The 24,549-nt window shown below is 37.6% G+C and overlaps 1 protein-coding gene across 4 annotated transcripts; it reads right to left on the bottom strand.

Moving 5' to 3' along the window:
• Positions 1-3,608: 3,608 nt before the first annotated feature.
• Positions 3,609-24,523, bottom strand: GEN1 (GEN1 Holliday junction 5' flap endonuclease). Of its 4 annotated transcripts, none has more exons than XM_049819024.1 (14): positions 24,456-24,523; positions 20,913-21,110; positions 18,952-19,138; positions 17,565-17,741; positions 15,803-15,913; positions 12,786-12,859; positions 12,170-12,261; positions 11,199-11,349; positions 11,045-11,081; positions 10,862-10,942; positions 9,453-9,583; positions 7,638-7,699; positions 6,936-7,079; positions 3,609-6,708 (listed from the first exon to the last, which is right to left on the bottom strand). In XM_049819024.1, exons 2-14 carry the CDS (start codon positions 21,071-21,073, stop codon positions 5,252-5,254), a joined length of 2,865 nt encoding a protein of 954 aa, XP_049674981.1. In that variant the 5' UTR covers positions 21,074-21,110; positions 24,456-24,523; the 3' UTR covers positions 3,609-5,251. The 4 variants fall into 4 exon arrangements, with proteins under 4 accessions (XP_049674981.1, XP_049674982.1, XP_049674984.1 ...); XM_049819025.1 differs by lacking the exon at positions 24,456-24,523 and adding an exon at positions 24,082-24,160; XM_049819027.1 differs by lacking the exons at positions 18,952-19,138; positions 24,456-24,523 and having other exon boundaries at positions 20,913-20,980.
• Between the last annotated feature and the right edge of the window lie 26 nt (positions 24,524-24,549).

Genomic DNA, 24,549 nt, shown 5'->3' with positions numbered 1-24,549 from the left:
CCTGAGCAATTGATCATCAAAAATTTATAGCCCTGAAACCATCAAATTTGGTTGAAATTGGCCACTTGTTAAAAAATATCAGTGAAGGACAAAGGAAAAGAAGTCACACGACACAGACAAAGCAACTTTCCATAAGGCTCCGTGCCCATAACTGAGTGGTGTGGCTCCCTTCCCAGAAACCCATCCAGACCGAGAAGGGCACTGAACCATTTTTCTCCTTTTCCAACTGAAATTCTCTATTTATTATGAACTTTTATGAAAAAGACATCCCACATTCTTCTGATCTATCCAACAGAATAAGAGAGGCCTGATTAAGTCTACTACGCAGTAGTTCTGGTTACCCACTCTCAGTAAACCTTCAGATTTCTATAAACTCAAAAGAATGTAAGAGACTGGCAGCCTGTACTGCTAAGCAAGTTTTCTGGAGAGAGGTAAGATTTACGCACTGTCAAACCACAAAAACAATTTAGGTATAGAAAAATGCAATTAAGAAGACTGTCCCAGTGCCATAGAGTCATCTATGAACTGCTAATTGCCCACGCCTTCAGAAGCATCTCCCGTGAAAGATGCCGTCCTTCCCAGCAGTGTCTTCCTACGTCATACTGACGACATCAGCCCTGGAACTAATTACAAGAAAATAGACCACTGCCCCTGTTTCTAACTGGCAGATCTTATTTGGTAGAAACCATTCAACAACTACAAAAGCTAGCAACACGTTAATCTGGATAAGACGTCTTATAAAGCCCCCGTACAGTAGGTGCGCACGTGGCTGTAACTCCAGGAGCCTTTTGTTCCATTAAACTCCAGGCTTTGGGGGAGCTGAGCCTGAGCACAGGGCTCTCTTCCACCCAGCTGCAGATCAAGCAGCAAGTTTAGCTCACCAGTGCAAAATGTCTACAACACGTCGCAGTGGGCTGAGCGATAGAGAGGCTTAAAGGCTAAAGCTGCTCTGAGACCTGGCATTCACGTGGGACTGGAAGACAGCCTGAATTTGACCTGAAATGAGGCCACAGATTTCATGTTTTTGCAGCAGATAAAACTTGGACAGTTTCTAGGGTTTGGGCCATCTTGTCTGTCTGTTATTTGTTATGTGGTGTCACTGCCAGGGCAGCACTGGGATGTTGGGATGGAGGAAGAAGACAGCACACAAGGGTTCATCCAGTAAGTCTGCCCCACACATTTATCCAAAGCAGACCATGCTCACAGTTCCTCCCACTGCTGGCCCACAGCTGGCCACAGATCCAACCTTTGTCAAGAGTTTGGTAGGACAATTAACCTGGCTGTGAGCTTGGCTGGGGAGGTGCTCTAGCAGAGCAAATTGCATTTTAAAATAAGATATTAAAATGACATAGATGCTAACGTACCGCTACTTCTACACTATCTTGGCACTAAGAATATCCCTGGTTAGCTTCTTTCCTTAATTGTATTTCAGTCAGACAGCTAATTCACTTTAAATATCCATCAGGTGGAATTTTGGTATACGTAGCTCTTTTCATGGAGCAGTATTTTCAAAGGCACGTCCCTTTTTCCAGCTGTGCTCAGTCTTTGAAGTGACAAAATCTCTCCAACTCAGTCAAGGGAAATTGGGGTGGGGGGTGGAGACAAGGATTGGGTTTAAAGAACTTTGAAAGTTTGATATGCGATTAATCTTATTAAGTTCAGTACTGATAGTAGCTATGATGCAGGATACATGAGCAAGAGAACTGTGCAGAGTGGTTGTGTCACCCATCGTAATTTTGTTTTCTTGAAACGGTTAAAGTGTTTTGTTTCCTGAAGGAAAAAGCGCTAAATCTAGCGCCGAGTTTACTGTTTTGTCAGTAGCACTTGGGTTTATAACAACTCTCAATAATATTCTAACCACAGTTTCCTTTTATCTGCTGATATAATATGGCAGGGTTTGGCACCTTTTTAGACATGAAAAGACCATCTTGTCTCAAGTAACAGCTGCCATTAGTCTCTTTCACCACTGTATTTCCAAGCATCTTTCTTGACATAAGAGCACAGAGCCAAGCCTGTGCAAATCCTCAAAGTCAAATAATCCCCTTCTCAAACTGGGAAATTTTTCTGTTAACTAGAAAAAGATTTATCAAGTTCACCAATTCTATCAATAAAATAGAAATTGGTAAATGCAATGAAAATTAATTTTTCCTTCTGGTAAACATGTCTGCACATGTTGGTAAGTATTTCAATAATGCCTTCAAGTGAAAAAACTAAGAGCATGTGCTCTTGATAGTGGGACATATAGACGTTGAGGGGGGGGTTGTTTTTTGGGGTTTTTGTTTTTTACATTGTATTTTTTGTAGCTCTCTATGTATATATTCCATGTAAACAGTATTTATCTTCTTTTCTGGTTGATTCCCCACGATGCTGAAATAGTGAGTTACAACCACAAGAAAAGCCAAAGAAATGTTCCCCTTTGTTAAGCTACACTAAATTAAATTTGCTGCATCTAAGTAGATGTTTAATACCATTTATAAGTGGAAATAATGATATTTATACTGTGAATACAGAACCTATGGACCTGCTCTATATTTCTGCAGGAATCATTCAAGCTAGAGGGATGCCGACATCAGGAGTGATAGACCAGGTAAAGTACTCGGGCTGGCACAGTAGTATTACAGAAAAACTTTCAGAAAAGTACTTGAAGAACAAAGCATCCTTTACTTGCCCCACCTCCATAGCAGATATATTTTTGCAGATATATTTTTATTACTTTAGATGAAGCACCCTGATAGAGCTTGTTTAGGCTGGCCAGGACAGATAGTAAATGAAAATATATTCAGGGTCATCAGGCTGACGCATCACATTCATTTATACTTGCAGCCAGCTGAACATAATCTTGTAGGAACACTTCCTGCAGAAGAAAGTTATCCGTTACACCCACTCAATTTAAACATCATCTTCACAAGTGTGAGCAGTTGCAAAGCAGTCAGCTCTGGCACAGTAAAAACAGTTCCACAGAAGAAAAATCATCCCTAATCCTTAGAGTGAGTAAATTACAGAAAGATGAGAAATCAAAACACTTTAAAAACTGTAATTTTCCTTCTGTAACAAATCACAAGTTTAATTCGAGCAACAGTCACTCCCAATGATAAATGTTCATATGTTTATTTGCTGCAATGAGCAGCTACAGCCTAAATGAGAGAGGGCATCCTACACAGTTTTCTTCACATCTATTGCTGCTTGTAAAGTAGTGGCAGAAAACTCACACAAAACTGAGATGCATTGCAAATGAAAAAATTGAAATTTTTCTGCTTTTCATGCTTGAACTGTACTTATAAAACCAGATTAATTTGTAGCGATTATCAGCAACATAGTCTCTTTTTTTTCCTCTGCAGTTCTTTAATATCTTATATCTTATTTCTGGTTTCCATCATCTGCAAAATATAAACTTGTCATAATTCTGGCACAGTATTTTCAGCGAGTCATAAAATAAAGCAGTCAGGCAGATTTGGAAAACAAACAAAAAACCCCTCCAAAAATTGCTCTTGCCCCCCAATCCTAAAGAAAACCCTAAAACACAGAAACCCACACACTGTGGGTGAAATTGTCCAATCCTTCCAACAAAAGGGAACATACCCATACACTGGGAAGGAACAAAAGTGAGGTCATTCACATGATGCTGGCATTTTTATTAATGAAAAGTCAAACTCTTGATTCCAACTTTCAGTATTCAAAATCAGCAGCAAGGAAAAGAATCATACATAACCAATAACAATGTTTTTCCGAAAATGGTCTGATCTCTCCACTACTGACCGCTGCATAAGGAATCTCTCCATTTATGGTCCCCAGGTAACTGCTACTCTTATTTTCCTTAGCAACTCTATTCTTCTAGCTACCTGCTCACATCAGCTGGGTGGTTAAGAGTCTCCAGAAAAGAGAGAACATCTTCAAAACCGAAAAAAAGTTTCCAATCTTTTGGATTTTTTACTCATTACCATAATACATTTCTCATTTGGAAAATCAACTATAAACTTTCTCCACCTGCCCACAGAGGAAAATTAAGAAACTACCATTTTTGGCTAATTACAGACTGTATTATCTATAGACTACCTATTTCTTCCTTAAACACATCTGGAATTTAGCTTCCTAACTTTTAAAGCCTTGGCCTTTATGAAAAAAGAATTGACATTTTCATTAAGGCATGGATATTCCAAATTTTAATCCTTAGCATTCTATCTTGGTAAGAGTGGCCTTCCTTCTGGTTGGTCCATAGAAAAAGTTATGAATGCTTAAATGCAGGCCAGGAGGCATTTTCTAGTAAGCTATTGAAGACAACTTTTTTTTTTTTTTTTTTTTTTGTATGAACAGAGATTGGTTCTATATTAAAGAGGTATGAAGAACACCTTCAAAAACGCAATTGTATTCAAGTTCCCCCCTTGAAAACAAACATTTACATGATATTATCCAAAGAATCTGCAATATCATCATTAAATTTTGATTTTCTGTAACTTAACCTTCATTCTTTTATAAGTAGAAGTGAGTGTTAGATGGAATTTCCTATCCTTTAAGAAAAAAATGCCCCTAACTATAAATGTTTGATTAAAACAGCCATCAAATTTCCTTAAATATTAGATATGACAGCTACAAAACCAGAATATCCTTACATGGCTTATTCCATTATTTGGAAGATGCACACACTCAAAGAACAGTTTATTATAAGGCATGGCAGAAATAAATTTAGCTACCCTGCAAGGTAGTGTGTCTCTATCTGTTCCTCCAGAGATAGTCAACACAACCAGCATCCCAAGGTTTGAAAACCCATTTTTAAACTAGCAAAATTAAGTTAGTGGAGCAGAATGGAAAATTTCAATTGGAAAGAGCTGTATCACTTTGTCTTATTAAGAATATCCAACAGCAGTGCAGGCACTATTTTAGTAAGTCTGGTTTTATAAGCAGAAGGACTAATAGCCGTACATAAAATCCTCACAAATGGCTGGGAAAAAACCTTCTTATTTCGTAAATAACCCCCCCTGCTCCCTTGTATACTATATATCCTTATACTTATGCATCAAGAATCTAATCAAGTCCAGAATAACTGGCACTTGCCTATAATCAGCTATTTGGTACTTTTGCTAACATTTTAGTTTCAAACTTTAGCTCTAGTATGCAGTACTTCACAGCACTTCTTATTCATCAAAACTGTGTCCACTTAAAATTGATAGAGAATACTACAGAAACTTTGAGAAAGAACTCTGTAAGAGCTGAAGGTTCAGAGTTAATTGTTATCATCATCTATTTTATGGAGAACCTAATTAATTTTGATTCTTCCTTTTAGTCTTTCAGACAGGGGAAGTGGACTGTCTGCCCATGCATAAGTCGGAACAGCACTTTTGGCTTGCTGCATGGGACCACAACCCAACCTCTTAAAGGGTTGCTCTGGACTTTGGGGACAATTAACTTCCCCTGCAGAGGATGGTTTTGGAGACACTTGCAATGAGAAACTATTACCAGCTTTTTTAAAATTGGTCATTTTCTTCTTCCCTTTAATTATAAGGGCTGAGTCACTGTTTGTTCTTTTGCTAGTAACAAAGCTACTGCTTTTCTTTGAAAAACATTTTTTAAACTGATCAGGGTTCAGTGGCCTCTGCTGCTGCTCATAAATCAGATTTTTGTTCATATTCCCATCATCACTGTCTTCACTAGAAGAACATCTGTTGTGACACACACTCCTTTTAAAAGAAGTTTTCCAAGTAGCTTGAATACAAGCTTTTTTAATGTGACCGCCAGTTACATCTGGTGGCTTTTGAGATGCTGGAAGCATTTCACACCCAGGATGCTGTGTCTCTGTTGTTTGCCCACTGAGGGTTAGAGATGTTGAACTGCTTATATTATGGTCCTTTTGCACCATTTCAGCCAGGCTGTCAGCTTTTTTGTACTGATCTTGATAAATGTGTATGCTGGATTCCCTTGCATAGTTTTCTGACAGCACATTTTTACTTTCCTGCACTAGTTTGTTTAACTGACACGAGGAAGAGACATAATCTTTATCAGGATTCAACATTTCTTGTGTTTGTTTAAAACATTTCAAAGACTCCAGTTGCATTACATCTTCAGACAACAAAGGCTTTGATGGAATGGAAGTCTTCTTAAGTATTTGCTCACTTAAAGACCACTTCTGAAATTGTTCCATAGCATCATCTGAAACCGAATCATCTGCACTATCAGAATGATGTTGATCAGACTGCATAGCATCAGAATATTCTGAGCTAGCTATTACTGTCTCATGACCTAGAGCACGCGAGTGTTTTATGCATGTAGTTAAGTCAGCTGCTGGATCATGCGTATCACCCCCAAGGGCTGGTGAAGCGCTGAAGAAGGTTCCTTTCCAGTCAATACTGCTCAGTTGTAGATGAGCTGTTACAGAGGAAGAGGATGATATCCCAGAATCTTTAGTAATCTTTGCTGGTGACACAGATGAGTCGGCCAACATACTCTGTAAAAGTGAGTAAGATGTCGTCAGAGGAAGAACAGCTGCTGATGCTGGCATTTCAACAGTTGTTATGCAGGAAGCCGAAGCTAACACTAGATCTTTTGATTCAGTACTTCTCTGGTGTATCTGGTCTTCTCGAGGAGTTTTTATATCTGATGTGGAGTCTTGCACGGGAAGAACTCCACATCTAGATTTTAAATTCATTTGAGACAGAAGATTGCTAACTTCATCATAAACATTTGATAATTCCTTTTCTTTTGGTCTGTCTTTCCTGTCTGAAAAAAATAAAAAGGGCATATCAAAATGACATATTAACCACAGTTCAGATTTCCTAGTGCTCAAGTATTAAATGGTAAGATAAAGGCAGAGTCCCTGTAAGATAACATGCCCTGATCTTGACAAAACATGATATTGCTCAACAGTGGGAGAAATTTTTGTTGCTTTTGCTTCTTGTATTCTGGAAAGACCCAGAAGTTCATAAGAAATAAGCTTTTGGACTTACTTTTCTGTTTCTTCTTCAGAACTTCTGACTTTTCCATTTGATAAAGGGCAACAACATCAGGATAAGCAGCCTGAAACAAAGACTCCTCTTCAACTGTGACTACAAACAACTCCACAGGTTCATCTTCTGCATCAACATAATGTTCTAAAAAATTAATGACTGTACATTAGGCATGTATATAGAGAGGTATCAAAGTAGGGAGCAAGTAAAACAACAAAAGATTTATTTGAGCACAAAGAAGGTACGTAAAAAGATTAATAGTATAATGCTTGAGATTTAGCTACAAGTAAAGTCTTTTTCTTTCTGCCAGTCTCCTGGCACACTAAAGGTATAAGTCTGTCAGCACAGAAAAATTTCTAGTTAGTGAAGTCACAGCTTCGGGTACATAGTGAAATAAGACATGAAATACAGAGTAACTAATGTAGTATACCAGCACGTACCAGAAAAAGTACCTGAAGACCAAGTCCCTTGCTTTCTAGGTAGACTGTTTTTTTTTTTTTTTTTTTTTTTAAAGCATTGCTTTTACTTTCAGGTTATGTGAAATGTGATGCACATTTTCTATCGTTTTCATAGAACAGTTTCCAATCTCACCCACATTTCATTGCCTCATAATGTTGTCAAACTCTTCTTCTCTTTAAAGCATGCTTTCCTCTTTTTCTATGAACAGTTTTGTTCCATAATGTACATAGAAACCAGACTAACCTGGTTTTTGCCACTCAATTTCAAAACAAGGAACTCCGTTTTTAACACGTGTCTTGACTATCCTGTAAGAACAGAAGCAGCCCATTAAATGATTTTATTTAAACAGGAAATGAAAAAAATCTAAGTTATCTAAAAATATTTCAATACTCTTAATTTGTGGTGATTCAGAGGAAAAAATAATCTTGTAATAGTGAAATTAATACACCTTTTAAGAAATACACTACTTCTCTGTATAAGTTGCACAGTAACATTTTGTGTCTAGATTTGAGTACTGAAACATTTTTATTTTTTTTTTAATGATACGGCTCAGAGGAGCATAACAAGAAATTAAAAAGCTATTCTGTAACAGACAACCGTAATGCAGGCTCCTACAAACATCAGTTTGATATCTTCAACTAATGCCTCAGAGAAGGCTGTTGCCATAGACAGTAATTTTCTGAATGACCAGACGGGGTCATTTATATCTTTCGCATGAGAGCATGAAGGAAGATAAAACATGTTCTGAGCAGGGACAAACAGTCTTTATGAATTTTTCTAAAAACATTATCTACACCCCAGTTTAATAGGTTCCTACATGCAAAGAGGCTCCTGCTGAATCAGTCGGTACTGTGTTTTTAAACACTTCTTAACCAAAGAAATCTTCTAGAGCACACATGATCTGTCTTTTAAACTTTTGAAACACTAGAAAGTGTTATAAACAGAGGATGTCAGCTAATTCATTCATCAAGGTAAATGCTGCTAATTGATCTAGCCAATCCATTTAAAAAGCAGCGCCCAACCAGTCTCTCCACTCTTTTGAAAGATGGCACTGAATAGAACAGCTTCTCTCTAAGTAATAATTTAACAGACACATCAACCCAGAAGAGATACTATCATATTGCTACTGACTGCCCTTCTGTCCCCCCAAAATTAAGGTCTATGAAATCTTGAACAGCCTCAAGGAACATGGAAAAACTACTAACTTTCTTGCAATACAAGAATTTGGGGGGGGGGGGGGGGGAGCGGAATTTAGGTTTCATTTGGGAAATTAAACCATCAGATACTAAAGTTACATAAGTCACAATTCTGTTCACACAGTGAAGTTAAGTTCAGATTTGCTAACAGACACTGTAGATTCTAAAAGTTTACAGAAGTTTAAGAAAGGATTAGATCATTTTAAAAAAATACATTGAGGGCTGATAGAAGATACAAATTCTGGCTCAGAAAACCCCTGAGTAACAGAAACCCAGATGGTGGGAAAATATTTCTGGGGAAAGCAGTTACATGCTTTGCTTGGGGTTTTTTTTCCTGCATATCCATTTTTAGTAACAGGACACTTGGCCATTTTTATATTCCTAAATGCAGCAGTCCTGAAGGAAAACGTTTTGAGAAGAAGGGGTAGCAGAATAGAACTGTAAGCCAATGATTTCATCAGACACATAGTACAATGACAGTCAGTAGGCCCGATAAGGAATCGGAGACCATGACTGAATCTGCAGATGCTCATTTCTAAGTCTAGGCTCTTATTTTGAATCACAGAAGTCAATTAAACTTCTGCTAAGAACCTGAGCAGAGGATCAAACCTGTAATGCTATATCTCATGTGCAGATCCAAGAAAACAATAGAAAGTAAGCACAGGAAAAGCAGGCATTGTCAGTTAGAATGAAAGGAAACTGCTGTATGTACTACTTAGTGCAGCAGTAGCATAAGAATCAAAAAGCTTGAAAGAGAGATGGAAGAAAACCGTTTTATTTCTGTAAAAAAGGAAAAAAATCCATGATTTTCATCCAGTAGCAGAAGTAAACATATTAAGTTCAAGAAATCAAGCTACATTACCGTATTGCTTGCAGTTGTTTTGAATCAACATATCCAGATTTTCTCTGGATCATATCATAACGTGTCAACAGTGCTAACAGTTTCTTACAAGCGTAATGTTTAGTCCATTCCATCTTCTCAGAAGCAAATATCTGTTAGTATAAAAAAACCACCCCAAACTTTAAAACTTTCTTATTCTGTTAGATATCATGCTTAGATAGCTGTGTAGTAGGCACACAGGAGTAAATACTTAAAATATCTAAACCGCTTTTATACATAAGTGCAACACCCAAGGATATCTCACTGCCAAGGGAGGGAACAGTCATCTGTAACATGGCAGATTCCTCAGCTGTCAGTACCAAGCCAAGGGAATGGTTGTGTAGTGGCAGCAGCAGCTGCTAAACACCTTATCAGATTCGGATCAGGTACGCAAGGAGCTGTGAAAATTACGGATTTTGCACGTAAGAGAAGGATGAAGATGGATTTTCATTAAAGCTATATTGCTTAACAGCAGTCTATCATGCTATACATAATTCTCACACTGTTATCAATCCTGGACAATGAAACATTGTAAAAGATCTGCTTTCACCAATAAAAAACAAATAAAAATCACTCTTAGAAAACAATGCTAACATGCATATATTAACATTCTCCCCTGCTTCCCGCCACGCCCGAAAAGAAGCTTCACAGGATATTTATCCTTTCTTCTGTGGACAGAGGAATAAGCTAGACCACTTTTGAACTTTGTGCACTTTGAATTAAAAGGGCCTCTGAACTTGAAAGCTGGCAGTATTGTGCTAAATACAAGCCTGCTATCTGGTTTTGGGAAAAAATGTGACATTCAGAATAAAAGCCACTTCTGCTTGTTACATACAGAAGCTGGTTATCTCAATACCATAAATAGCATTGAAAAGAAAGTTTAATGTTAAAAAAAAAAAGTCCACAGTCATGACTTGCTACGATACCCAAAGTTACCATATACGCACTGTCAGTATGACAATGAAACAAGTACAAGTAAGAATAAGAGCTGTATCTGTTAATACGTTTATGAAAGGTGGATGAAAACAAAAACACTGAAGCAGATATTGTGTCATATAACCATTCAGTACTTTACACACTATATAGACAATGCAGCACTCAGCAATCCAATCTAGTAATACAGGACAGTGAAAAACAAAACAATGGCAAATGAGCTTTTTTCCAAGTTCTCTTTCTTCCACTTTTCTACATACCTATTTACATCAAGTGATTGTTTTCAAAGTCTCCAATTTTATGCTTTCAAAAAATGAGGTACATTGAGAAGTTTTAGCAAGATCCTTTAATTCTTATGTCCAGTAAAATTACCAATGAAGATCAAAATTATCACAGATGCCTTTCTTACTAACAAACAAACAACTACAGAGCTGAATACCCAGAATTTTGTTATATACCTGAAAGGACAATAAATTTGGCCTTTGACATTCCTTTATGTTGATCAATTTATTCTTGTTTACAAGAAATTCTTGGATAACCTTGAGAAAAAACAAAAAAGAAGCAGTTTAAGAGACGGTTGAAAACTGACATTTCAATTAATTGATTAAAAAATTTAATCTTTAAATAGGCTTGTTTGTTACCTCAGAGAATGGAAAGCCCTCACAACTGTTAGCTTTTCTGCAAGTAAAACAAATGTGTTAGGAACCAAATACAGATGGGAAAAATGCAGAACTTAAATGCTCACCCTGCACATGAACACAGGTAAAAGCAGTTCAATTTTCATGACATTCCTACTTTCTGATATTGTCCTCCACTGCACTTGCTTGTTTCACTTGCTCCAACTGATGCCATTCACAAGGGCAGCGGTATTCGGAGTCATTGTGTTTGCAGTATCTAGTGCTTTCACAGAATTTACATCCACTGTGCTCATGTTCCTTGTAAGATCCTATAGAAGCAGATGCACAAAACATGAGGAGAAAAGAGGTTTCCAAAACCTCCAAATGTACAAAGCTAATAGTACAAACAAAAAGCACAGAACATAGACAAATTTGACATGAATAGTAGCTGTAAGCAGATCTGAGTGCATCAGCTGTATTTATATATCTCCAGTGAAAACTGACAAATACAAGAAAGCTTTCATTTTTTTTGGAAGACTTTTTCCCCCAACAGTTTCAGACCTTATGCTGAAAACTACCTAAAAACTACAGAAGTAGTCCATGACAACCTGGCAAACGTATGTAAGTAACATATTTGAAACAAGCTTTTCCTTCTCCAAGTGATTGGTTTGAACAAGTTCATTGATCAGAGATGCGACCAAAATTAGGTTCCTTAAGATGAATTTCTTTTTAAGAAAACACTGCAACAAAACCCAGCAGTGCTAATGGATCCAGTCCTCTTGATGCAAGACCAATTCAGGCAGCTAAAGAAATAGCTGCTTGTCATTATAGCATACTTTCTTTACTGATAATGTTAAAAAGGCAAATATCTGTGATCACACAACAGCATTGCGATAACATTCCACCTGCTATCAACTAGTTTCACATTTGAAGAAAGGCAGTTCCCAGCCTCAAAAATATTTATATAAAGATACATATATACAATGCTGAAAATGTGAAGATTTCCCAGAAGCTGAATAACAAGGAGTTTTAATGCTAGGCATAAAAAAACCCCCAAACCCAACCAAACAAAAAAATCTCCCACCGCACACAACCAGAACAAAAACTAAACAATTAGGCTAAAAATAAAATTCAGCGCTTTTCACTGACCTGGATGATGGCACTCAGAACAGTGAATTACCCTTTTAACAACCAACGGTGGATTATTACCATACCGAAATTGTTCTTTCCATTGCTCAAACCTAAAAGGATGATATTAAAAAGATTAATAAACATTTTTAACTTTCCTACTTAAAATGAAACACTGAAAAATACTATTTCCCAGGCAACAACCTGAGAAACAGAGTTTTCCAGTTTATGAAATACATTTCTTTTACAGTACATTATATGATTGTCGGATTTCTAGTACTGACACATACATTATGATAGCTAACATAGAAAGCATTTGGTATCTCATGTCCTGATCCACAACCCAATCAAAAATCAGCAAAAGTCTCTCATCAGTCCCTATGACTTCCTTTCCAACATAACAACATACCTCTGCTAGCTCAAGAGCTAGGAGCCAGCTAATGTTTAAAACAATTAAGAAGCTTGCCTAGGAAAACACATAATTCATTTAGCAAACATAAAGGAAGGAATGTGGTAATCCCTTCCCCCCCTCCCAAATTAAAGTATTATGAACATTGCCTTGGAGCTGAAGTACATACTAGCATGTCTTTGAATAAAATCAAACTACTTCAGCATACAACATAAATTTTCATTTTACCTTTGCAGTAAGTTTTGACCTCGTAAAGTTTCAATTAACTTTAAAGCTTGTTCCTTCCCAACTCCTGGAATGCCCTATAGAGACAGAAATACGTAACATCATTTAAACAGAAAATACTCAGGTTTTCATAAAAACTGCCTTCATAACATTATGTAGAGAAATGACAAAAATAATCCCAGATGTTGAGAATAAATTAAGAAAAATAATTTTTGACCAAGTTCTAAAGTCACAGAAGGTGACAGATTACAGCTGTACTACCAGTGTAACACACAAGCCGCATAAAATGCTCTTACGCTCAATAGCAGCTCAGATAAAATAAGGTAAAGAAAGAAGTTAGTAGAAAAAAACAGGAAAAGAGGTTTTGTTTGTTTTGTTTTCCTTCTTGCTATCTGCAACAGGACAATATAAAATACTGGTAACATTCTTGCTAGCAAACTGCCAGAGAACTGAAACTTTTCAGAATTGTCTTGGAAAGACAAGATGAAGACATATCTTTTGGATTTTAGAGTCAAAAGGCTAGAACTTAAGAGGTAGAAGAAACCCAGCAAAAAGCTTTCACTCATAGGAAAGAGATGCTTTATGGCAACAGAAACAACTTCTAATATTTGAAGACCTCAAGCACTTATGCAAATTCAATTCTGAGAGGTAACAAAGAAAAGTGCAAGAGCATTTTCTGAAAAGTAATTAAAAACCACAATAAAACCACAAACCCAAAGAATTCCTCCCCTCCCTTTCAATAATCGCTTGCTTGATTTTGACATTTACTCCATTATTACATCTGTAGTATGCATGTCCTTTATAGGAAAGGGGACTACTACCATGGATAATAGATAGGAACAGCAAATATTCTCACAGAATCATGGAATGGTTTGGCTTGGAAGGAACCTTTAGAGGCCATCTAGTCCACCCCCCCTGCAATGAGCAGGGACATATTCAACTAGATCAGGTTGCTCAGAGCCCTGCCCAACCTGACCTTGGAGGTTCCTTTTCTGGAACCTAGCTCATGGACTGAAATCCAGAAGTTTGTAGTAATCCCTAGACACACTGAAGAGTGAAAGTCAGTTGATTCAAAACAAGCAGAGGAGGGCCACAAAAACGATCAGAGGGATGGAACGCCTCTCCTATGAGGAAAGGCTAAGAGAGTTGAGGTTGTTCAGCCTAGAGAAAAGAAGGCTCCAGGGAGATCTTATTGCTGCCTTTCAATACTTAATGGGAGCTTGTAAGAAAGATGAGGACATACTTATTAGTAGAGCCTGTTGTGATAGGACATGGGGTAATGGCTTTAAACCAAAAGAGGGTCAATTCAGACTAGATATAAGGAAGAAATTTTTTATGATGAGGGTGGTGAAACACTGAAACGGGTTGCCCAGAGAGGCTGTGGATGCCCCATCCCTGGAAACATTCAAGGTCAGGTTGGACGGGGCTTTGAGCAACCTGGTCTAGTTGAAGATGTCCCTACTCATTGCAGGGGGGTTGGACTAAATGACCTTTAAAGGTCCCTTCCAACCCAAACTATTCTATGATTCTATGGTTTAAAATGCCCATACTGTTTTTCCAGTTCCTCTTTCAATCCTTACCGTATTTTGCCAAGAATCAGTACAGTTGAATATAAAGATTGTATTGAGTGTGCTTTTTCCAGCATTATTACAAATAAATCTATAGCTTATTTTTAACCAGCTGTAATGGCTGAACTGAATATATGCAACCATACGAAATAAATGTACATTCAAAACCGTTTAGAAGTTTTCACTGGACTGCAGCCAGACACTCAGGTAGCAAGTCAGATATTCAGCTTCTGCAAGTAAAGCATCATTTTGACACATATTCAACAAAGGAAGTGGAATTATAAAGTGGTATTCTTATTTATCTGTTCCGTCAATCCCCATTCCCAATGTGCTCCTGTAATTCATCTTTCCTTACAAGTTTCTATCTTTATCCACTTTGCTGGGCTCCAGTAACTCAAAAGACCTATCTGACATTACATAATAGTGTTACTTCAGGACTATGCAAGAACCTGACATTCTGGGAGCTGCTAGTTCCATTACAGTAACCACTGGTTAGCCACTATTTGTTTTACTCCCTCTCTCTTTATAATACCAACTATTTAAAAGATTCCTATAACAGAAGCAAGTCTTTCAGGAAAAGATAAAGTAATTAGAGCTATTTGCTCTTTCAGCAGTATCAGTTGTTTAAAAGGACAGTTTTATCAAGTTAGCACACAATGATTTAAAAATAACTAGATATCCACTGCAAGCCTGAACAGGAGCAACTGTTGCCTGAAGTCACTGTATGATAAACTGTATGGAAATCAAGTTTCCTCCCACTTTCTTTCCATTTCAAATAGCCATTACAACAGCTTCTGTTCAAAGTCTCCAAAAACATTCAAGAGCTTACAGAAAAAGAAAAAAAAAAAAAAAAAAAAAAAAAAAAAGAAGTGAAGTAGCCATGAGTGAGATCCTTCTCACTTCATTCATTAGGCAAACTTTCAAATAGGTGACTTCTACTACTTCATAAATCATGTATTTACAAATGATAGAACTGAAAAGGGATACATCCAAACTGTACCAAGAACTGGCATTACTAATAACTACAGTTCAAAACCATAACTACTAAGTCTTCCAAACAGCATAGACAAAGCTGTTTTTCTCATTTTCCACAGCTATTCTGCCAGGGATGTAATTATATGCGAATGGTTACAAAGCATCATCATGAACAACTGAGTTCTCACATTTTTGCTCAAAGTAATCAACATCTAAACTTTTGTCTTCACCTCCATTATAGAAAGTCTGGAATAATACATGACAGTTTTAGAAAGATTAATGTTCATGAACCATTCTGATTATCTTTAAGCCTTCACAAATAAAATTTACAGCAACTTACTAAGCATCTTCTTCAACTAGATCTCACTAATTGGGCATTGCATACAGTTTTGTCAGCATGCACATGTCTCTCTTGATATAGTTTATTGTTTTTCAAGACAGTGTAAGTACCTAATAAAAAATAATTATATTGTTTACCTTTGGAAGATAATCACAACCCAGAAGAACAGCTAGCCCAATCAAAGACTCTCTGTCACATCCAAGCTTCTCCTTAATAGAAGACATTGTGTAACAGTCAAGATGTGGATCCTGCAAGAGAAATTATCACATGTGTTATTCCTGTAACATCAGGGAAGGAACTGCCCTGAGTCACATTCAGTAGTGATTGCTTACCCACCCCTATTCACCCACATCTGCAGGAAATGGGTCTATCCCATAAGTGGGGTCTGATAGCAAAACAAGACTAGCAGCAATTAAAATTTATAATGTAATCCATGGACACCACATGAATAACTACAGTTCTGGCATCAACTGTTGAAAGAAACTAGAATAAGCCAAGGGGTGTTTTTATTGTTTACTACCTGTAGAAAAAATGTGGCAAACTATTATCCAGTACTAGTGGCTGTGCAAGTCATCTCGGGAACTGCAGTTTTTAAAATCCATGTAAACATTTTAATGTGCTACTTGAGAAAAAAAAAATAATAAAAAATAATTAAAATGTTACCTACCATATTAGACATGAGCTAAAGGAACACCCGAAGCTTTGAAGGGTAGGGGGACTCAAACACAACAACATGAAATCAAGATTAACATGAATCAAAACATAGGACACTAACTACCCCATAACACCCCCTCCCCTCCCACCCCAACAGACAAAAAAACCCTCCACACAAGCCAACAACCCCAAATAATCCAAGATAATCCAGTTTTCTGGAACAGATGCCCCTGACAGACACACACTCACATAAATTATTTTTTTATGTTGACTTATGTATGTAACGAAGTACACCTGAAAGATTGAGGCCACCTTCATTTTAGGTAATAAATGACAAGGAAGTTGAATGAAAGAGAAAAGAACCAAGTCAAGATAGAACCCAAACATGGTGCTGAAGCAAATAATCTTCCATCAAATTAATTATTTTTTAAGAAAAGTTAGTTTGTTCATAGTGCTTTTTTTCTGTCCTATTGATTTTCTCCTTTACTGAAGTATTTTCTCAACAAGTCTTTCAGATGAATATTATTTAAAATTCCAACCCTGATATCATTTTTCCTCCACTTTCTTGTTAGATTCACCAGACAGAACACACACATACCTTTCTCTGACTTATAGAGAAAGTATAAAATATGGAAATTTGGGGTTGCCTTTCACCAGCTCTGGAAAATTGCATTCCTAACAAATGAACACTTCAGCTGAAGGTCATATATAGATCTGGGTTTTTTTCCAATGATTGCAACAATTGTTCATGATACAGATGTACAATCCCTACCCTATTCATCATGTTTAACTGGAGACTAATAGTACTAATTGTAAGTATATTCATAATAAAACAAACCTGCAAATGCAAGTGTGTGAACACTGTTATTAGACCCAGGAGGCTGACCATATGCCCTAATGGTAAATTTATAGGAAGCAATTACTTCACTCAAATTCTTCACTGTAGAGGATGAAAAGGAAAAAAAGTTTGCTACTTAGCTTTATATTACACATCACGGGACACTACAAACACAGACAATAATACCATAAGTGTTCTTCAGTTCAGTAGTTTTGCACTCACATCCAATACGTGGGAATACTGCCAGTGAATCAAACAAAACGTTCCTGTCTTAAACGTACTATTTTAAACAAACTCAACTACTTACTAGAGGATCAGTGCAATAATATCTAAGTAATTGTTTCAAGTCCTTTTACATTTTTGGGAAGAGTCTAAAGAGAGGGTGAGAACAGGATGAGGTACATTACCTTAGCATTCATGGAAAAGTTCCTATAAACTGTATGAGCTCCATATAAAAAGACATCTCCATCATTGGTAATGCAGCCATCAACATGTCCTTTTGCATTTAGGTAGGCACACATTGCCTCCGCTTCCCCGGCTGCTTGAACCCAAGGGACACCTAAACACTCCAGCAGTTCGAGACACTAAAAGAAGGAATCGAAAAGGAAAGAGAGACTGAATGCTGAATTAGATCCACTTACCAGCATGCATTTTCTCAGACACAAGTGTATAAAAAACCTGCTGTTACACTGCCTATATAACACTACATCAATACAAGCACTATTTTAGAAGTACAGTTTACTGTAACAGTGAAAAGAAATATCCAACTAAGATCAAAGTATTAGTTACAGGACTTGAACACAGCATGATTAATGGCTATTCCTTCACAAAAATCTTTACACTTTAAATAGATAATTAGGATGTTTTTAAAAGAAGAGTAACAAAGGAATATTTATCTTCATGAAACAACGCTGTTTACTCTAGTGACACTGGGCTAGCACAGACTTCTTTCAACAGGTGCCAGACTCCCAGAGAAAAAAAAGCATGAAAGTACAGTACTGTCAGCCTACTAAGACTGGACCACAGCATAAGACATACTGATATATACTCATATATACCTGTTACAAATTTCAGGAAAAAAATTATTTTAGAATTTAAGAATAAAACAAGAATTGATACATTCAATCTATCAAAGCCATGAGTATGTAGAAATTCTATTTCACAAAATTTTGAATAGACAAAAATGATTACTTATGTGCAACAATGAATGAAGAAGAAAATTACTGAATAGGAGGTCTTTGCAACTAGAGTTGTTTCAACCATCTATACCAAGATGACTATACAATCTTCCTTTTAGCCTAATCCAGTAGGTTTCCAACAAGTATATCCTCTTAGCTATTCAGCTAGTTTACCAAATCATAGATTTAGGTTACAAAACAGTTCCATGTACCCCTGCAAAAACACACTAGCTTAGCTTACATAGGTACACAACACATTCGTTTTCACGTATACCCCAACCTAGAAAAAAAAATTATCAATACTAACACTGTAAAGGAACAAGGAAGGTGAGTTTCTGTAATAAACACTCAATTATGACTGTGGCTCACTACAGCGTAACATGCATAGGAATACATCAAACAAGAAAATTATTCTGACATTGTCCCTCTTCTACAACAACAGTTAACAGATGCTGTAAGGCCCAGTTTGAAAGGCATGTGTTCCTTCAAAACACAAAACACTGCTGAAATTTGTTGTGTAGAAAACTATTAATTCGGTCAAGTCCTTGTATTTAATTTGGTTAAGATTTCTTCCTATCACATGAAAAATACTGGAACACAGCCCTCAATCACTCACCTCTTTTAAAATGGCTTTAAATAAAGATCTCCCTGTTCTTGCAGCTACAATTTTCTTTGAAGGTCCATAGCGCATCTCATTCCTCTTACTCATGGTGTCTGCTTTCAACCTGGGGGCCTCTCCTTCCATGACAAACACTAGTTTAATTCCCATTGATGTTAAGAAAGAGGACCGAAAAAATAGGTTTCTGCAATAAAGCAAGGCGTTCCATAAGCTGCAGAACTAGCAAAGCCCTACTTTTTCCTTGCATCCCTCAGCCTACCTCAGGAACAATCTTAGCTTTCTCTCCACCTTTTATGATTCCCTCACCCCCAAGCTAACAAACCTTTTATCTATATCCCTGTCTTCAGTTGAAGTTGTTTTACTACAAACTTCTAACAGCTTTACAAAATTCCCAGCAAAATACCACATAAGGACAAGAAAGATCTTTTTTGGGTGTAAAGACATAAGCAAATTTAAAAGGCGTTATATAAAATGTTCAATGTCCAAAGTCTGCTTCCAAACACGTACCCACATTGATTCTCTTATATCGAATTTTAATCCCAAATCTATCAATACAGGCATATCAGATTCTGAAGTGACTGAATGCTGTGGTATTAGACAGTCATAGATACCATTACCATGCCAATTTCTTTCATATGCAAACCAGCATCACTGATGGGTGGAATTTTGCAAGGAGCATTAATAACTATTTGGTCTATAACATTAAAATTGAGTGCAGCAATATCAGACAGCATATGCTATGCTTTTTTCCAGCAATTCCAGGATCAATCTTTCAAAAGGAGTAGACCAAACATTTATCTCTCTTCAACTAACGTGGAAAGGCCATTACTCTAGATTTAACTTTGTACCATTGCTACTGGTAAAAAAAGATAAACTGATCTTTTGAGGCTAGTTCTATTTTCACAAATGATATAAAAATCAATCACTTATGGTAAGTTTCTCTAAAATACTCAGCAAAACAACTTAATTTCCAACTGCCTGAAAAACATTTCTTTTTTGGTAGAAATCTGTTCATCCCTTTGTCTTGCTTTGGAAAGACTGCATAAGAGATCTGGACTGGTGCTTCCGTTCCACTGCACACAGGACATCCTATCAGAGCGAAGTAATGAAGTTTTATAGTTAATTACCTGTTTGGGGTCATAAGCATAACATTTTAAGAAATTACCCTCAGAAGATGCTGATATTTCGTATCAGCTGAATTCAACAGAAGCCACAGGAACATCTAACAGCAGCTAGTAACTCAGTATTCTTGAGCTAACCAATAACATATCTTTTATGAAAACTTGTATATATTTTCATTTTTGTCAGCATCACTTGCAGAAAACCGTGCTTTGAAGTTACAGCTGCTTATACTTGTTCATTCCTTACATATGTGATTTATTTAAACTATACATATTCTTCAAGGTTGTTCATAAGCCTGAAGAATGAATTAAACATATTTAATCCAATATGGGGTCTAACTAGAATTTTAATTTATAAACCAGATTAGGCTTGAGCATGCATGACCCTCAGTATGCTCTGAATTGACTAGCTTCCAAACTGCTGTGATAAACAGTTGGAACTCCCATACCTTCCATCACACAGTCTCAGAAATATATAGGAATTAGCACACTGATTTGTGTTCACTGATAATCTTTATATCACACAGTGCTACACCACAGAAAGACAAACATGAATCTGCTTACATCCATCTCATCCTTATCTACAGTTGAGGTTTCAAGACAAGGTAGGTTGGGCCCATGAACTTCTATTTGCACCTGAGCATTACACTGAATTCAGCCAGTATGACTGAGTCTTCACTTCAAACCCTGTATGTATGTAGCACAAGCGATAACAACAGAATCAAAACAACACAGTCATATGAATTTCTGAAGTAGCCTTCAATTTGGAATAAGTATCATACCTAAATTATACAGCTCCAAGATTTCTGGCTACAACAGTTTATATGGATACCATACCTCAGATGTGGCTTGGTAACTACTCCAGCCATCTTTTTAACGGTCTGTGCTTCACAAACCCACAGACTTAAATCAACAGCAAGTGTTTTTCCTTTGAGACTGCTCAAGTTGACAGGTTGTCTCACAGGCTCAAGGATTTGCCACAGATTAGTCACTCCCATTGTTCTAGCTTCTTTGTTGTCAGCATGAAGGTTTTAGCTATGAAGACCAAGGAAAATAAAATACTTTCAGAATATGACATCAAGTATGATGTATTATGAACGTGAGGTTCAGAAAATAAATATTTAGTCATTAGCAGTTTTACTTCTATGAGCCAAGAACACTTGTAATCAAGCCTTCTAAGTACATAGTGACTCTAGTTCACAGATGGTTTATTTCTAAATACCTTCTTTGGACTGTATGTTTTCATTGCTAATAGCCTGAACATAAATAAAACCAAGCTTAGTTGGGGGGGGGGGGAGGGGGGGAATAATTAATTTCCAAGTCTCATGTGTCCCTTACATATGCACAATCCAAGTTTTATTAAAAAAAAAAAAGAAAAACCACACCTCTTGAGGGAATTACTTCCAGATCTGAAGTGGTAGGATTAACATTAAAATGTTTCTGTTCAAATAGAAGTAGCTTAAAGCTACTTGAGGAATAGTTACAATAATGACAGAACTTGAACTTTCCTTAGTATTCCAAGACGATGTAATAAGGGTCAACAGCCACAGATTCTGGCTTGTGAAATACAGGTTGGACTTCAAGAAATAAAAATAACAGAGGGTACTGCAGCACTGGTTACCCAGAGGTTGCAGAATCTCCATTCTCAGAGATTTTCAACATCCAGTCTTGCCGGTTTAACCAGTACGGGTGGAAGTCCCCCTCTGAGCAAGGAATCAGCATTGATGACCTCCAGAAGTCCCTTCCAACAAACATTTTGACATTTATAACACTGTTATTGCAGAAACACGCCAGGGTGTATGTTTTTACTATTTTAGTTTTAGTATTGTGTGACTGGCACTACCTATAATTAATGCCAGCTGAAAACATACACCCATTCAGTGGCATATTTCTTTGTCTCTTATTTAACTTATATAGCTCTATTCTCCATGCTACCCCAGTACCGGATTTAATTGTCTTCCTTTTCATTATTCTTCTGGTTTTCATGCCTTGCCAGTTCTATACAAGGCCTCTAATGCATATTCTGCTTTCCCCCGCACAATACCAATCTATTCCTGCACTGCCTTATTGTACAAGTTTGCCTCATGCCGTTTTCTCTACTTTTCCCTCTACTCCCTCAACATTAGAAGATAAAAAGCAAATAAAATCTGGACTGTTTTGTATTTCTTTCTTTCTGATTTTGAAACTACTACCGTATACTCAGATAAAATAAAACCCTACTCTGAATAAATCATGACTAGATGAGCTAGCTGTCTGTGCTCTGAGATCTGCTTTAGCCACGTGAAGACCGATGCCACCTTGTGGCCTCTAATGAACACGGCCATGCTAAATTCAGCTGTCTTCCACATTTAACACCATCACAGTCTATCTGTCTTTGTTGGGTGCGTTGTTCTATACTCTAGAACTGTTTTAAAACAAGGCAACTAATCAATTCCAAGTTGCTTTTAAATCAAGTTCTCATGTTACGATTTACTTTCAACAGAAATCATGTTTCTCTAATCCATTTCTTTAACTACTGAAATCACTCAACCTGATTTTAGTTGTATGTGTAGAGCATAACATATTCCTTTTGCTGTTGTTATACCTCAAGCACATAAAATGAGTTAAAAATACAAATAAAGCATCCAAATACATAATTTCTTGAAGTCCAGGATGATTAATTTCTTTGGTGCACAGAGGAGGCTAACAAAAGGCATCCAAACCTTCTCAAAAGACAAGTGTGATATTCAGCTTCAGTGAGGTTTAACAAGAGAACTCCTAGCAAAAAAAGGGAGATGTCTTTTCTGATGTTATCATTTGGTTCGTGCCAGCCTACATCAACACAATTTAAAAACCAAAAAAACCTGTTAGTTGGTTTCTATTGTTATATTCTATTATAATATTGTTATTGTCTATTCCATAACAATTCATATTGTTATGGAATGTCACATGTTAATTAATAGGAAATACAAATACACTACAAACACTTCATATTCCATAAGATTACAAATAATAAAGAAAAAATAAGTAAAAAAAATTTGAAAACTACAAAAACCCCCACTTTTTTTTAATTATGAGATAATAAAGTATTGTTATTTGAAGACAGAAGTTTTCCTCAACCCCATTCTACATATCTATCTATCTATCTATCTAGGGTTGAGTTATGAAAACCTGTGAGACCTACCAGTCTTTGCTTTTTTGAGTGTATTCTGTAAAATATTCAGATCTGGATCCTGTATACAAACAGATCTACTACTTTCAACAGGAGTGATCTGTCTACTCAGATTTTATTGAGGAGCTTTGTTCATCACAAGCCTCCAATCTGCTTAGAGAGATGGTAACTTCCAAAGAAGGGAGACTGAACCTGATTTTTTTAATATATTTAGAAATCACTGAAGACATCATGCTATTATAAGATCATTGACAGGAAATATAAAATACACCCCACCCCCCCCCCCCGATCTCCTCAATTTCTCATTGGGCCAGTATGTGCTATAGCTATATAGTTTTTATGTTTTATAAATCGTGTTTTAAGATTATATTCTACTCTACAAAGTTTTTTTACACAGCCAGAAAAGCAACCCAGTTACCTGAAAATAACTACAGAAGACATTTAATGCTTAAGTTTAATTCATACAGATATGCTTTTGCCAAGGTAACTTGCAAAGATTGCCAAGCATATGCTTTATGTCTGACCCAGAGGTCTTTAAAAAAAGAAAGGAAGAAAGAAAGCCCACAACACGTTCTTAACAACTCTCCCACTCCTCCGCGCTGTTGCGATACCCCAGCACCTGGCATAGCTTTGCCCATAAACCCGAGCACCTGAAGCACAGCAGTGGCATGCTTCAGCATTTACTCCTCAGGCTCCTACGGGTTTTTACCCCTAGACGAAATCAAAACCGACAAGTTGCCTGAAAGCGAAGTAACAAGACACGCAGGCATCTTGAACACAAGCACCGAAAATTCCCGCCCTGAGGTGAACTGGAGATAACAAGGCACCACGCAGGCAGACGCTTCCCTGACCCACCGTGAGACGAACCGCCCTTTGGAGAGCTCTCCCTGCCCGCTAAGAGGGCTGCAAGCCCAACGCCCCGACTCCAGCCTTGGGACGGGGACGGGACTGCTCTCCCGCAGCGCTGCCCCCTCTCCGCCCGCCAGCGGAGCCGAGGCCGCCTCAGCGAAGGCGATTCAGTCTTCGCACGGGGGGGGGGGGGGGATTGGTAGAAACTCACATCCCGGTCTAGAGCCTCGAGAGGCTCGGGGAGACCCGGGCAGGTCTAGCCGCTAACTCCCGAGACCCCCCCCCAGCAGAGAGAAGAGAAGGGAAGGAGAACACCCCCACCCCCCCAGCAGAGGGAAGGGAAGGGAAGGGGAACAAACCCCCCTCCCGGGTCCGCTCACCCGCGCCGCTCTCCCTCAGCCCCAACGGTCGCCGGCGGCGCGCACGCGCACCGCCCCCTCCCCCTCCCTCCCCCCCTCTTCTGTCCCGGCGGCT

Source organism: Accipiter gentilis, chromosome 16 (genome assembly GCF_929443795.1).
Source record: "Accipiter gentilis chromosome 16, bAccGen1.1, whole genome shotgun sequence".
NCBI classification, from domain to species: domain Eukaryota; kingdom Metazoa; phylum Chordata; class Aves; order Accipitriformes; family Accipitridae; genus Astur; species Astur gentilis.
Note: the sequence above shows the minus strand (reverse complement) of the source record. Positions and strands in the feature narration are given on the sequence as shown.